This window comes from Mesoplodon densirostris, chromosome 11 (genome assembly GCF_025265405.1).
Source record: "Mesoplodon densirostris isolate mMesDen1 chromosome 11, mMesDen1 primary haplotype, whole genome shotgun sequence".
Taxonomy (NCBI): domain Eukaryota; kingdom Metazoa; phylum Chordata; class Mammalia; order Artiodactyla; family Ziphiidae; genus Mesoplodon; species Mesoplodon densirostris.
In genome coordinates, this window is record NC_082671.1 from 97,220,953 (window position 1) to 97,237,543 (window position 16,591).

The 16,591-nt window shown below is 34.7% G+C and overlaps 1 protein-coding gene across 6 annotated transcripts in view; it reads right to left on the reverse strand.

The window, feature by feature from the left end:
- Positions 1-16,591, reverse strand: part of METTL25 (methyltransferase like 25) — a 117,781-nt gene that overhangs the window by 23,295 nt on the left and 77,895 nt on the right. For 5 of the 6 annotated variants that reach the window (XR_009533832.1, XR_009533831.1, XM_060113727.1 and 2 more), the window contains 3 exons: positions 10,484-10,577; positions 1,732-1,806; positions 1,096-1,167 (listed from right to left, as the gene is read on the reverse strand). Coding sequence is in view for 4 of the 6 variants with exons in the window: in XM_060113727.1 (XP_059969710.1) it covers positions 1,096-1,167; positions 1,732-1,806; positions 10,484-10,577 (241 nt within the window). In the remaining 2 variants the exon portion in view is untranslated. Of the gene's footprint in view, positions 1-1,095; positions 1,168-1,731; positions 1,807-8,355; positions 8,918-10,483; positions 10,578-16,591 lie in introns of those variants that run through there. The other variant, XM_060113729.1, reaches the window with a different exon arrangement.

The following is a 16,591-nucleotide window of genomic DNA, read 5'->3' on the forward strand; positions in this document are numbered from 1 at the left end:
AACATATCAATAATTTAATAGCTAATGCTGAAAGGTGAGATAATCATTACTTTTAATTTTTTTTATATTCTTCATTTAAAATTTTCTAACATAAGTATATATTACTTTTATAATAGTAAAATATTATTTAAAATGTTAACAAAATGAACAATTATATGATTCCTATCACTTCATTACCAATCTGTTAAACTTGGTGCATACTGTTTTGCCTACCTATTTTATTTAGGTCACTGGAAATTGTTTTGAAAGGCAAATGATGAGTACCTAGTAAAATAAGGCTGATTCTGTGACCTAACAAGTTGAGAACCAAAAGATTCCAGTGATTTTGAATTAGTTAGTAGCTTAGGAAAGTACATAATTATCTAAATATTTAAAAACTGCTTTTCTCCATAAAAATACCAATTATTAAAATCCATTTGTTCCAAGTAGTTTGCTAAAAACAAGTAAAGCTCTCCATATGATAAAACAAAATTATGAAAATAAATAGTTTATACTGGAAACAAGGCTGAATCCACAAATGGGCTTAATTTTGAAGAGCTCAAAAACATAATTTTGATCATAGCTTAGAGTAGAATCTGAAAAACACATTTTTCCCAAAGATAACAAAAAATCATATTTTTTGGTCATTCAACAAAGATAAAACAAATAAGACTGTGAAAAAAACAGAAGCAATTATCACTGATGAGAAGGAAATTTCTACACTGCAGAGTGCATATGTCCAAAAATTCAAAAGTGAATTAAAAGGTGATTCTTACAAAATGAAGCATAAAAATGATATCTTTTACATCTGGCCTTTATTAATTTTAGCTATACAATATGTCATACATGATGGTTTGTGTGCATCGTCTACTGTATAGTAATTACCATAAAATTTAAAGAATGTAAACTTTATTATAGTAGCTTTGCTGGAAACATCTGTTGTACATATGTTTTTGTTTCAAAAGAGATGGAAAGAATATTTAGACTTGGAAAATATAATGAGAAAAATTATCTTACTAGTTTTATGTGAAAGAATGTTATCCTAGTTATAAGCAGATCCATATTACTGGGTTTAATAAATATATTTGTTATGCATTTAAAATTAACATAATTTACCTGCTCTTTGAGGTAGCAAAGTCGATCCAGAAGAATCAATGTCTCTATGCAAGGAGCCAGAACAACTTTCAACTAAAAGAAAGTATAAGATAGGACAGTGGTACTTTAAAACAAACAAAAATACTAGCTTAACACTTGTTTAAGAAAATGTATCTACAGAAACTCATATAAGGCCAAATCTCCAATACCCATTGTACATCTTCAGAAAATAAATACTTCAGAGATCAAAAGTTTTTCTGTAATAGTAAAAGGAGAAGAATGTCCTTTGAGTGACTTTGGGGTAGAATCCAAAAGCAATCATACATATGTGATAGAAAGCTTTTAAAGGGGTACTAAGAATGAAATTCATTAAAAGGAATGCTTGTGAAATAACTGCATTGAGACCAATATGTGTTCAAAGAACTCTAAAACTTCTTTCCATGCATTTATAATACACTTTAAGAGAAATCTACCATGTGTTCTCTTTATTACATTACTGACACCTAATATAGTTCTAAAATAGGAAATGATCCAAAACGGTTTTTCTACATTAAGAGAAAAACAACACAGATTGGTTGGCCCCATAAAAAAATTTAATAGGATCCTACTCAAGTCTAGCAACATATTCAATTTAGTATGTTTAATTCTGAGATTTACCATATTAAAAGCCTCCAGCTCATTCATTCTAGGCTTGTACTTCTTGTAGTAGTCCATTATAATTTTTTCTGGTAGCTTCAAGATAAAACAATAATAAATTTTGTAACAGTTAAGAATATTTTTTTTCTAATCAAATATACCCTAAAGTAAAACAAACATAACAATTTAAGACAACCTTAGGTGGCTGAAGAGCTCTAAGGATATTCATGAAGCAAGTCAATATAAATAAATTCTTTCATTTAAATCTTCTGTACCAATATAGGTTATTCAGTATATCCTAAATAAAATCACCAATAACAACCTATTAACTTTGTTTGATTTCAACAAGTAGTGATGAAATACTTACTTTCACTTGTTTCTATGCTTGGGGTGCACAGTATATCCAGTTTCCCCTATTATTAACATCTTACAATACAGTTATTTGTTATAGTAAATGAACCAATAATGATATATTACTATTAGCTAAAGTTTATATTTCATTCAGATTTTCTCACTTTTTACCTAATGTCCTTTTTCAGTTCCAGGATTCCATCCAGTTTACTACATTGTATCTAGTCCTATTGGTTGTGACAGTTTTTCAGACTTGCCTTTTCTTTTTTAAATTTTTATTGAAGTATAGTTGACTCACAAGACTTGCCTTGTTTTTGATGACCTTGACAGTATTGAGGAGTACTAGTCAAGCATTGTGTAGGATGTTCCTTCACTGGGATTTGTCAGATGTTTTCCTCATAATTAGACTGGGGCTATGGGTTTTGAGAGGAAGACTACAGAATTAAGTATGATATTCCTCACATCATATTAAGGGTACGTACTATCAATATGATTTATCACTGTAGATACTGACCTTGAGTACTTGGCTGAGATAGTATTTGTCAGGTTTCTTCACTGTAATGTTCCTCCTTTTCCCCTTTCCACATTGTATGCTTTGGAAGAAAGTCACAACTTGCAGCCCACACTTAAGAGTGAGGAGTTATGCTTAAGGAGTGAGGGTGCAATATCCAAATAAATTATTTAGAATTCTCTTCCATGGAAGATTTTTCTCTTCTCTTCCATTTATTTATTAAAATCATCTTTTTATAGATCTATATAAGGGGGCCCAGGTACACAAAGGTGGACCATACTTCAACTTCATGGGGAATGGGTCGTACAATTGGATGAGAGATACCTAGTTGTTCAGAGATTCTCCCCACACGCTACCTGATCAGAAGATAGGTTAGCAATTGACCTTATTTTCACCAGTAGATGGTAGGACTGAGGCTGCTGATACACCCTTGGCTAGAACTCAAGGTAGGTGGATGTGGTACCAAATTGAGAATGCAAAGGAAAACTTCTTAAAGGAAATTAAAAGTGCTACTCCAGTGAACATATGAATGATATGAAAACAAAAGTCTTACTGCTGATACTGAGAAAGTTGCAGTGGTCTGGATAGAAGATCAAACCAGCCACAACATTCCCTTAAGCCAAAGTCTAATCCAGAGCAAGGCCCTAACTTTCTTCAATTCTATGAAGGCTGGGAGAGGTGAGGAAGCTGCAGAAGAAATCTGAAGCTAGCAGAGGTGGGTTCATGATGTTTAAGGAAAGAAGCTGTCTCTGTAACATAAGAGTGCAAGGTGAAGCAGCAAGTACTGATGTAGAAGCTATAGTAAGTTATCCAGAAGATCTAGTTAAGATAATTAAAGAAGGTGGCTACATTAAAGAACAGATTTTCAATGTAGATGAAACTGCCTTATATTGGAAGAAGACGCCATTTAGGACTTTCATAGCTAAAGAGGAGAAGTCAATGCCTGGCTTCAAAGCTTCAAAGAACAGGCTGAAATCTCTTTTGTCAGTTAGGGGCTAATACAGCTGGTGACTTTAGGTTGAAGCTGACCTCATTTACCATTCCAAAAATCCTAGGGCCCTTAAGAATTATGCTAAATCTACTCTGCTTGTGCTCTATAAATGGAACAACAAAACCTGGATGATAGCACATCTGTTTACAATATGGTTCACTGAATATTTTAAGACTATTGTTGAGACCTACTGCTCAGAAAAAAAGATACTTTTCAAAATATTACTGCTCATTGGCAATGCACCTCAAGAGCTCTCATGGAGATGCATAATGAGATTAAAATGCTGTTTTTATGCTGCTAACACAATATCCATTCTGCAGCCCATGGATCAAGCAGTAATTTTGACTTTCAAGTCTTATTTAAGAAATACATTTTGTAAGGCTATAGCTGCCATAAATAGTGATTCATCTGATGGATCTGGGCAAAGTAAATTGAAAACATCCTGGAAAGTATTCACTATTCTAGATGTAAGAACATTCATGATTCATGGGAGGATGTCAAAATAACAACATTAACAGGAGTTTGGAGGAAGCTGATTCCAACTCTCATAGATGACTTCGAGGGGTTCAAAACTTCAGTGGAGGAAGTAACTGCAGATGTGGCAGAAACAGCAAGAGAACTAGAATTAGAAGTGGAGCCTGAAGATGTGACTGAATTGCTGCAATTTCATGATAAAACTTGAGCGAGTGAGGAGTTGCTTCTTATGGATGAGCAAAGAAGGTGGCTTCTTGAGATGGAATGTGCTCCTGGAGAAGATGCTGTGAAGATTGTTGAAATGACAACAAAGGATTTAGAATATTACATAAACTTAGTTGATAAAGCAGTGGCAGGGTTTGAGAGGATTGACTCTAATTTTGAAAGAATTCTACTGTGGGTAAAATGCTATCCAACAGCATTGCCTGCTACAGAGAAAATGTGAAAGGTCAATCTGTGGGTCAAACTTCATTGTCGTCGTATTTTAAGGAATTGCCACTGCCACCCCAGCCTTCAGCAGCCACCACCCTGCTCAGTCAGCACCACCTACATCGAGGCAAGACTCTGCACCAGCAAAAAGACTAGGACTTGCTGAAGGCTCAGATGATGGTCAGCGGTTTTCAGCAATGAAGTATTTTAATTTATTTTTTGAATTTTATTTTATTTTTTTATACAGCACATTCTTATTAGTTATCTATTTTATACATACTAGTGTATACATGTCAATCCCAATCTCCCAATTCATCCCACCGCCACCTCCGCCACTTTCCCCCCTTGGCGCCCATACGTTTGTTCTCTACATCTGTGTCTCTATTTCTGCCCTGCAAACCAGTTCATCTGTACCATTTTCTAGTTTGCTCATATATGCATTAATACACGATACTTGTTTTTCTCTTTCTGACTTACTTCACTCTGTATGACAGTCTCTAGATTCATCCACGTCTCTACAAATGACCCAATTTCGCTCCTTTTTACGGCTGAGTAATACTCCATTGTATATATGTACCACATCTTCTTTATCCATTTGTCTGTCGATGGACACTTAGATTGCTTCCATGTCCTGGCTATTGTAAATAGTACTGCAATGAACATTGGGGTGCATGTGTCTTCCTGAATTATAGTTTTCTCTGGGTATATGCCTAGTAGCGGGATTGCTGGGTCATATGGTAATTCTATTTTTAGTTTGTTTTTTTTTTTTTGCGGTACGTGGGCCTCTCACTGCCGTGGCCTCCCCCATTGCGGAGCACAGGCTCCAGATGTGCAGGCTCAGCGGCCATGGCTCACAGGCCCAGCCGCTCCGCGGCATGTGGGATCTTCCTGGACCGGGGCACAAACCCGTGTCCCCTGCATCGGCAGGTGGACTCTCAACCACTGCGCCACCAGGGAAGCCCCTATTTTTAGTTTTTTAAGGACCCTCCATACTGTTCTCCATAGTGGCTGTATCAATTTACATTCCCACCAACAGTGCAAGAGGGTAGCAATAAAATATTTTTTATTAAGGCATGTATATTATTATTTTAGACATAATGCTATTGCACACATAATAGACTAAAATACAGTGTAAACATAATTTCTGTATGCACTGGGAAACCAAAAAATTCACGTGACTTGCTTTATTACGATATTTACTTTATTGCGGTGCTCTGGAACTGAACCCACAGTCTGAGGTATGCCTGTGTTATTATAGTGGTTGTAAAAAGCAGCAGGAACTTACTTATGGGAATAATGCACATGTTCTTTGCATATCACCAGAGATGACAGGCTTCCTATATATTTAAACTGTATCAGGGATTCGCTGTTTCTTTAGGGTCAGATGACCTCATATAACGTAGATCATTTCTGGACACAGTCAGTCCTCCATATCCATAGATGTGGAACCCACAGATACAGAGGGCTGACTGTACTATACCATTTTATATAAGGGAATTGAGCATCCTTGGGTTTTGTTATCAGTGGGGGGTTCTGGAACCAATTCCCCACGGATACCGAGGGACCACTGAATATTACTACATGGAAGTTTATGAGCTCCTTGTATTTTTTGTTGCCCTCCCACTTGTATTGAAACCACCTAGTGATTATGATTACTACTAATTAACTTTGATCTAATGTCCAAAGATCAGTTTATTTGGTCTCTCCACATGTGACTAGTCCTTTGGCCTCGTCTCTCCCCACTGTCTCCTCTACTTGCTTTATGCTCCAGCTGTGCTGAGTCCAGAATCATGTTTCTTACTCTCTGTGGTTTTGTACAAGCTATTTCCCCCAACACACACACCTGAAATTCCCTGCTCCCTACCTTCCCACCTTGTTTGCTTAATGAACTCCTATGCATCCTTCAAAACCAAGCTAAGGCATCAATGTCCTCTGAGAAATCTTATAGGCAGAGTGAGTCACTCCAAGCATACATACTTTATATATGTCTAATGTTGTAAGTTCATGCTATGATTACTTGTTTTCTTTTCTCATGGGTTATGTCTTAATTATCTTTGTAGCTCCAGAGTTTCCACTCATCTTGGCACATGGGAGATTCTTCAAAATAAATGTTTGCTGGTGAGTAAATGATTTTGGTCTCAAAAGTTTTGTTTTTGCTGGCCAGTTTTGGAGAAATATTGGAGGATAATTTTCTGAGTTATCCTCTATCCCTTCCACTAAGGTTCTAGCTTAGTGATTTTCAACTTTGTCCATTCAACAGCACACACCCCACTCCCGTTAAATCACCAGTTTTATTGTCTATTTCATTCTCAATATCTGAGAGTAATATTTATTTGAATATTCATCATATGTATACAGCACACAAACACACATACATGCAAGCTCTAGAACATAAGCTCCTTTTATTTTCCCTTCTTATGGACAAATGCTCCAGCTCGTTCTTTGTCTAGCAAGCAATAGTAGTTTTGCTGCTTTTAAAATCTGATGCTTCAAAAATTTACGGATGTGTGTGTGTGTGGGTACGCTCATGTATCCGTGTGTGTGCAGTACATGCATGTGGAAGGAGAAAGAGAGAAAATTAATACAAAAGAAGAAAAAAATGCTGTGGACCATGAATATGAAACCTTGAGTACAATTATAAACGTTTTCTGAAATTTGGTGAAATGCCAAAGTTTGGGACAGAAGATAAATTTAAAAATACTTAGTTTTTTTAAGGTCTAGGTAAAGTTAATCACTAGGATTTTGTTATTTTAGACAATTGTAAAGTTCTATTAAAATATTTTACAAAGAAGTAATTGAACTTTACTCAATTACAAGGAATATTACTGTAAAATTTCATTCTAAGCAGTCCATCTATTATAAACAGTATAATTGCTGATATAAGGTGGCTGATGTTCTGCCACAATTTATTGTTTTCAGTGGCTTGGCTTTACTGTGAAATCTAAACACTCTTCTTAAACAGAACTGTATCTTATGCAGGGGTGAAACAATATCACCCTTAAACGGTTAAGGCTATAAAAGATTAAAAATCAAGGAGGGGATCATTTTGATAAAAAGTCTTCAAAATATAAGAACAGAATCACTGCTTTTCCCCACTTCCCCACTCTATGTTTCTTGGTGTAACATGGCATTTCAAGATAATATGGGATCTATAATGGGGATGTTAATGGAATCACTAAAATGACAAATGCTTGAAGACAGCGTACCTTAACTGGGGGTGATTTTGACCCTCAGGACATTTGTGGCAATGTCTGGAGATTTTTTTAAAATTTATTTATTTTGGATTGTTACAATTAGGGTGCTACTGTGGACACCTAGTGGGTAGAGGTCAAAGATGTTAAACATCCTCCAGCGCATAGGATAGTTCTCCACAATTAAGAATTATCCAAATGTGCTGAGTTTGACAAAGTCCTGCTTTAAGAGAAAATGTCCAATGCTGTCTGTCACAACTGACTACAGGACATATGGATTGATATTTTAAGCTGTGTATGAACCACGTATATATCCAGCACATGCTGTTCTGTTCTGGTCTTTGGAATGATGATTTGTCTGGGAATGTTGTTTTTCCTCATGTTTACATGATTTCTTGTGACTAAGAAAGTATCAGAGCATGTTAGGAGATTTCTAGGCACTTCACTTGCTTACATAGTTTTGAATATGAAGAGATGTGCTTTGAGAGATCAGAAATACATCAGCGGTATTCACTACACTTTCAATTGTATATAAAAGTTTGTTAATAAATGATTATAGATTTAGTCAAAGACCTTTTAAACACTTTGGTATATCTAATATTTTAAATTTAAGTGGTTTTGATACTTTTTAGTAATTAGAACCTTGTGAAAGTTAATTTCATTTTTTAAATAAAACTATTCATAAGTCTCTTCTTATTGTGTTTGTGGTCAAAACCTTCATTTTAGCACCGATATTTCATAATGTGGGAGAAAAATAATAGGATTTTGTATTATATCAGAAATATAAGCTTGGTTTTAATAACTTATCCTATTTCCAAACACTCTGGCCTGACAGACACAACCCTCAATTCCTCGTTTAACATAAAAACAAACAAAAAACCCCTCAAAACACATACTCATCTATTTGCTTCCTCTCACCTCACTACCTTTGAAATGCCTTATTAGGTTCTGTACTCTCCTCCCCTTCCAGCTTGGGTTTCTTGTTCCTTTTCTTTTCCTCACCCATTTTATCCAACGTATTTATCTTTCAATGAACTTAAATAGCTTTAAGAGAAAAATCAGCAGGGCACTATTAATTGTCTTTACTAACTAATAAAGGTAATCATTTAAGACTGATATTTTATGGTGATACTTATCTACATTAGTCTTTTTCCTTTTGTTTTTAATTTCACTTCTCAGTACAGTGGTGGTTGACAGTGGAGGTTCTGACGTAAGTTGAATCTGCGTTCAAGTTCCAGCTCTGCCACTTGCTCTTCAACTCTGAGAAAATAACTTGCCTTTTTGTAAGCCTCTCTTTCTAGATCATTACATTGGGAATAATAATAGTATCTTACTCTTTTAGTGAAGAGTAAATGCGATAATGTTATGATGTCTTTAGCATAATAACTATAACATAGTAAGTGCTTAGTAAATATTAGCTATTATTAATATTCTAATCAGTAATATAATAATCATATTAAGAAACATTTACTATGGTTATTATTAGAGACAAACCTGGGAAGAGAAAGCATCACGAAAAATAAGTAACACTCTTTCTGGATTTTTACAGTTTGGTTTTTGACAAAGGATAATACATTTTTAGTTTAAGTAAAAACTTAGCTCTATATTTGTAAAAATTATGCTTAGGTTTGTGTTCCTGATAGTAAATGTAAGATGCGGAATTGAGACACGAAGTAAACATATGCATTAAGAAAGACTAATTGGAAGGAAGACCAGTCTGATTAAAAATATTTAAAAAAAACAGAAATAAAATAACTAGGATAACACTGTCTATTCTTATTTATGCAAGACTAGAAGGACCTTCATTTTGGTGACTAAATAAAAATGTCTATAGGAGCCATATCAATTGTATTATTATAAGCAGTACACATACAAAGATAAGAATCATAAAAACCAGTATTATTTAGTTAGCACTTACTATGTACATTGTATTCAGCATTTTATGTCTATTACCTCATTTAATTTTTCTTAAATCCTATGAATTAGAAATGCTTTTTCAGAGCTATTTTACAGAGGAGGAAACTTATTAGTACCAGTCTAATTGCTTTAAGTAATAAAGCAACTGGGGAGTAAATGGATAACTGGTACAATAAATAATAATACCCTCTGGCTTTGATATAACTTAATCATATCTGTATAATTTTTCTCTTTCAAGAAGAAACCTTAACCACCTTAATCACCATTCCTTAATCAACTATTTTTTTCTTTATTTCAATTTATAATCAATTCAAAATACCAAAGTGATCCAGATTCAACTTAATATTTTAGTTAATAACTCATTTGAATCATGTTGAGAGTTATTTTTTTCTCAGTGTTAGACTATTTATTACCACTAGTCCATCAGCTTACCTTTTGTGTCTTCAACAATATGTTCTCAATTATTACCTTGGGCTTTCTTTGACATTACCACTTTCCAGGATTCTCCCATTCAAAGGGTTTTTGAATTTAAGATTTTTAATTTTAATTCATTATACAGCCTTTAAATACATGCAGTTTAAAATTAAAACCATCGTCTCCTGATGTACTTACAATTCCCATTTGCTCTTGCTTTTTAAGTCTATTTTGATTTGAAAATTGGTACAAGTTTACCTGAATAAACCTGAAAGGGGAATCACTCTGGAGGTGTACAACAGCAAACTATCCGTATAATATTGACAGAAAAGGTGAACTGGAATAAAGGTAACTGGAGTTTGGTTTCAATATAATTTAGATGTTTTTCATGAATAAGAGAAAAGTAGAGGGCAAATAATTTTGTATTATCTCAATTCATAACCCTATAGAAGTTCCCTTGTTTCTTATAAAAACAATGGGTAATCATATACCAACCTTGGACTCATCTAATCCAAGCTTCTTTAGAGACTTTCTGACATAATCCAGAAAGGAAGAGGATTTGGAATAAATTTTACCAACATGCCGATCACTGCAAAACAAAATTGAATCACTCTTTAGTTTTTCCAATTTAAATTATAGATGATTTTAAATTCAGTCATGAAATATTTTTAAATACCGTCTGTGCATATGGCACAAGCTCCACATGTGATAATAATGTAGTAATATTTTTGTGAACACTTTTAGTTTACATATTACAAAAATATTCGGGATCTGCTTTTGAGAATTCCTTCAACATACAACAGTGGAAGACATATTATGAAGACAATACTATGAGAAAGAAGTTGTAAAGTTACTATTAAAAAAGCCTCATTTTTAAAGGGAACTATAGGTATTTCGAAAGGTTCCATTGTGCTACAAAGCACATTTTCACTTTACTGGCTCAACATTACAGTGCACATTTCATGGTAACACCTGCTAATAGTGGTGACATCCAACAGCCATGCAAACAGAACTTCAATGCCAGCCATTGGAAAAGCACCATATGCTGCTGAGTTGGGTCTGACTTGATCTCATTTATGCCCTGCAGATTTTCATTACAGTATAAATAAAATATGAGATGGTTTTAAATTTAAATAATGCAATGCTGGACTATCACATCTCACAATTTTGGTTGAATTTAGGTATAATGTAAAAATCAAGAGAATAAAAAATTTACCACCTCCAAGTATCAGAAACAATGAATAAAAGCTCATTTACTCTTGGCAGTATAAATATTAATCCCTATGCTTAGTCAGACATGAAGCTCTATCAATTCTTCCATTGACATATACCTCAAATATATAACTTCAGCTCCACTTCTAGATGGCCACTTCAATTACACTTGTTATTACCTCATGTCCTAATTATTACAGCTACTTCCTAATTAAAGCTGATGCTTGTCCCTTCATTCCTGCCTACATTGTCATGCTATTTTGTCAGAAGAGCATTTTCATTTACCACTTTCCTGCTCAAAAAACTGCTTTGAAATAATAGTCATTTGAAAAGGTATAGGTTCCAGGAAACAGAAATTATATTTTTTATTAGTTTTTGTGTAATTCTCAGATCCTACACATTTATATATAAGAGATATCATATAATCGATACGGACATCTTATGTATCACAGTATATTGAAATGATAAACTGTGTAGCCAGAAAAAGGAAAAAAGCCATTTAATATTAACTTCCTGCTCTTCATCTTAAAAGGTTTTTAAACTTTTATTATTATTATTTTTTAATTCAGAGGGGCAAGCAATTCTTTCCCATGAGATAGTGACTTTGGTTATTTTATACCATCTATCACCACCTAATAGAGTAGCTTAAGAGAGAAAGCAGAGCACAGTAGATAAGAGTGTAGCTTCCAGTCTGTTTCTATCACCTACTAGCTCCCTGTTTATAAAAACGGGATATTAATAGTCCCAATTTCGTAAAGTCACTGTGAGGATGAAATTAGGTAACACATGTAAGGTGCTCAGAACTGTGCCACCATGTGAGTCATTTTCTTTGCTATCATGATTGTTGTTTTTATCATAATTGGAATTATCATTTGGATTTTTCTTCGATTACAAAGTTAAAAGAGCCAGAGTGAGAAGCTCACAGGAGAGTGCTAACCATTGTAAGCTGAAGACAGTAGACAGTATAAGTGTAGGTGGTATCAACTTGTTTCCTGGGTTTTGTATTTCAGATTGCTTGAAAATAAGAGAAACATTTAAAATTTTAATTTGCCCTCATCTTACTTTTTCTTTTCGGAATATACTACCCCTTTTCTGTTACAAAATCTCACAACTGATTATGAGATTACTTTTAGTGTACTAAACAATAATTTGCTACATAAGACTTGTCCCTTAAATCCTTTGTTGAGGTATACTACTTTGGACCTGTTTTTAGCAGCAACCAGTAAGGGAGAAAAATATCATCCAAATAGAAATAGAAAGGTGATTATCCGATCATGTTACTTCTCTTTAAATTCCTCCAGAATTTCCCATGACTCTTAGAATTAAGATCTAAATGCTTAACATAGTATATAATAAGCCTTGTACCACCTGGTCCATTCTGACAACCTCTCTAACACTCCTAGGACACTGCCTCTCCATTCACAATGACAGTCTTTCTAGTTTCTTGAACACATCATGCTTTTGTCTATAAACACTATTTGTGTTACACTTCACCCCTGATCTTTTTGCCTAGGGAATCCCGAACTCATCCTTTCAGATCCTATCTTAAATGTTGCTTCCTTAGGAAAGTCTTCTCTGGCCTCCCAGATGAAGTTAGGCTCCCGACACAGAGAACTTTTCCTTCACATGCTTACTCTTTTTTGTTTCTTTGAGTGTCTGTCTTTATTTTTAAGTCAGTGGACTCCAAAGAGGGGTGAACATACCCCAGGGGAAAGAGAATATTAGAATTTTAATTTCTATTTATATTTACCTTTTTAATTTCAGTTTTTCAGTTTATTTAAAAATTTATACAATAGACTAGTAGAAAGACACATATATCACTTATAAATAATTAAGTATTCATTTTGGGGGTGCATGCTCAAGAATGTTTATGACAGAGATGTGAAATTTAAAAATATGTTTGAGATCACTGCTCTGAGCAGCTGGAGAGCAGAGTTTCCACCTGTTTTGCTCATGACCATATCCCCTGTGCCTAGTGTAGACACTCCAATATAGCAAGATCTCAATAAATGGATTAAATAATTAAATAAATATCTCTTGCAGCTTGCAGAAACAAAAACATCTAGTCAGACTATAACATGAAATGCGCTAATACAGTAAATAGATCTATTTGCTAATCAAGTAGAGTTAGGAAGGCAGGCTTAACTATACAAATAAACAAGTGTGATTTAAAAAATATATAGAGAGAGAACTACTGAACAAATATATAAGGAACAGTGCAATGTAAACAAAACAAATAGTAACAGTTAGTATTTATTTCATGTTTATGATGTGCCAGGACCTGTAAGTCCTTTGCTGCATTTACTTATTTAATCCTTACTGCTACTCCATGTGGTAGGTCCCACTATTATCCCCATTTTAAAGATGGTGAAACTAAAGAACAGAGAGGTTAAGTAAACTGCCCCCAGTTTGAATTCAGGAAGTCTGGCTTTAGAATCTGAGATATTAACTACTATTAAATAGTAACTCTGGCAGTTCTTCAACAGGATTTATACTCGATATTGTTAAACTGCAGATGAAGAATGTCTACCTCTGTGTTATAGACAAACAGAAGTAGGCAGACTCCATGGGAACTCAAGACTGAAATAAGTTTGATTCCTTGCTCTACCATGTATTTACCGCTTAAAAACCTCTCTTTGCCTCTCCTTGTTCAGCAGTAGGTTGAAGATGAGAGTCTATGTATGTACCATGCTTGGCTCCGTGTCTGACAAACACTCAATGAATGGAGGTCATTTTCCTGTTATTGTGCTGGGTTCTAGGGGTAGAATCATCCACAGTTTATAAAGGAAGACAGGTGAACAAATGCTATAATTCAATGTGATAAGCAAAAAAGATGGTGCTCAGAATACAGCACAGAGTAGGGAGTGCTTTAGCTGCTGGAATTGACTAGGGTAAGCTTTCTTAGAGGAGGAATTAAGTTTCAAAATGTCTCAGTTTCCAACAGTACTGTGAACAGCAATACTGATAAAACAAATGATAAAATTATAAAAGTAACATACTAAAATTAGGCCAACACGTAAAATATAGAAATAGGTTACAACAATTTTTTTTAAACTGTTCTCCTTAAGGACTCCAAAGAGGTACTTTAAAGGGTTACAATTTTCCATAAAATATGAAAAGGATAATTGTGTAAGAAATAAGTCCTTTTCTAAAATTTATTAAATTTATTTGGTTCTATGTAAGGCTGTGTTTGAAAATAGAGTGCTATTGTTAAAAAATTCAGAAAAAATGGTTTTATTACTTTCACGGTATAGAAAGAGAAGGGAAGTACCAATAAGTCCATTTTGGTTTAAGAAAAAAAAGTATATTTTACAGGAAACAGAATGTCAATTTAAATATTATTACCAAAGCAACACAAGATTTAGTATAATGAATCAGGCTTTTAGAACTTTTGGAGGTAAAAGGCTACTTTTGCAGGACATGGCACTAATCTCTAAAGTCTGGGTGTCTTACAAATCAACCTTCTTAAAAATAATAGCTGTAAAGAGAGTTTATGATGTAGAATGCAGTCTGCTCTTTTGAAGCTACCAGAAAAAGAATATTTCACTCATCAGACTTTAGGAGGGTCTATAGTTTTAAGGGTAAATACTGTAATTCTAGTAATTAAGAAACAAGAGAAAAAAGAGGCAGGTGCAAAAAAGATCTGAAAAGTTACCTATATAGAAAGTAAAAGCACAGAATAGGACTGTTAACAAATGGAATATAGGGCAATCCCATTTTTAATTTTAATTTTTCGTAAGTGCCTATTGCATTTTTCTCATTATTTAACACTAAAGATTTGGAGTCTACCTTTTACAGTTATACATTATGACATCACAGAATTACTGCAGTCTTAATTTTTGCTGACGTGTGTGAAGATAAATAGAAATCCTTCTCTATGTTAATTAGTTAATATAATTAATATAATATATATATAATATAATTGCTTTCTGTAAGAAAATGCCTAAGATCAGGGATCTGGATGCCATCTTGTTCTGCCTCCTCTGATGTATCTTCAACTTCTCTTTACTCACTGAGTCTTTACTCTTATCATCGGAAAATGCTCAAGTTTCTCTGTCTGAAAAAACCAAGCAAGAAAACCAAAATCCCCCAGGCCAAACAAAACTTCTGATTCTATATTCTAAAACTATCTACTAAGTGGTGGTTGTCATATGACCAAACGCCAAAGAGTTGAACATGAGTCTGCCTGTCCAATCACATAAGTTAGTTCACGTGTCTGGCATACATTGTCATGTGCGTTCATCCTCTACAAGTGGTTGTGCTTTTGTGTATTTTACTATACAGTACTGTATAGAGTACAGTAGTACAGTATCTTTATTACAAGCCCAGGATGTCCAGAAGCAAGTGTAAAAGCAGCGGTGATGTAGCTGGTACTGCTAAGAAGCGCCAAGTGATAATGATGGAAACAGGTGAAAATAATCGAGAGAGTGGAGTGACAAGAGGAAGAAGTAACTGAAGAACTGAAGAGATTCATGTCGCAGGGAACGGCAAGGGGATTTTCTTTATTTGAGGAGGCACTGTTTCCGTTTCTGAGGCACAGGACCTGAACGCAGAATGGTATACAAAGGTTGCATCAGCTGTTCAGAATGCAATCCATTGCTATAATGTCTTCTAGGATGAGAAAAAAAGAGCTACTACTCAGACATCACTGGATCATTTTTTCAAGAGGGTAGATAGAATTGAATCTAGCAAGGAACCAGAACGTGTGCCATCAATGTCAGGCGTAGTGAAATTGCAGCTTGCCCTCTGTCTCCGATTGTGATGATCCTTCAGCTCTACCATCTCCCACCTCCTCTCCCCCCTCCAGTCAGTAACTCTTCTTGCCTGTTCACTCGATGCCAGCCCCTGTATGCCAGCTGTTGTACTGTACTACTGTGCTTTTCAAGGTACTGTACAGTAAGATTAACAATGTTTCCTTTATTTTTTGTGTTTGTTTTTTATGTATATTTGTGTGAAAAGTACTATAAGCCTATTATAGTACAGTACTATATAGCCAACTGTGTTAGCTGGGTACCTAGGCTAACTTTGTTGCAATTACGAACAAATTGGACTTAGAAATGCCCTCTCGGAACAGAACTCGTTCGTATGTAGGGGACTAACTGTATGGCAATAAGAGCTAATGAGAAGCTGATGACAGAGGAGAGAAAGCAGATAAGAAATGTTAGCGAGGAGTGATGGTGGATATCATAGAGATAATAATTTTGAGTAAAGAACTAAAGAAAGAGAGTGAACTAGCCATGTGGATATCTGGTGAGGAGCATTCCAGGCAGAGGACACATTACGTGGAAAGGCTCTGGGGGCAGAAAGTGTTCCTGGTATTTTCAAGTAATACCAAGGAAAGCAGTACAGACATAAATAAATGGGAAAATAGTAGAAATGAGATCAGAGAGA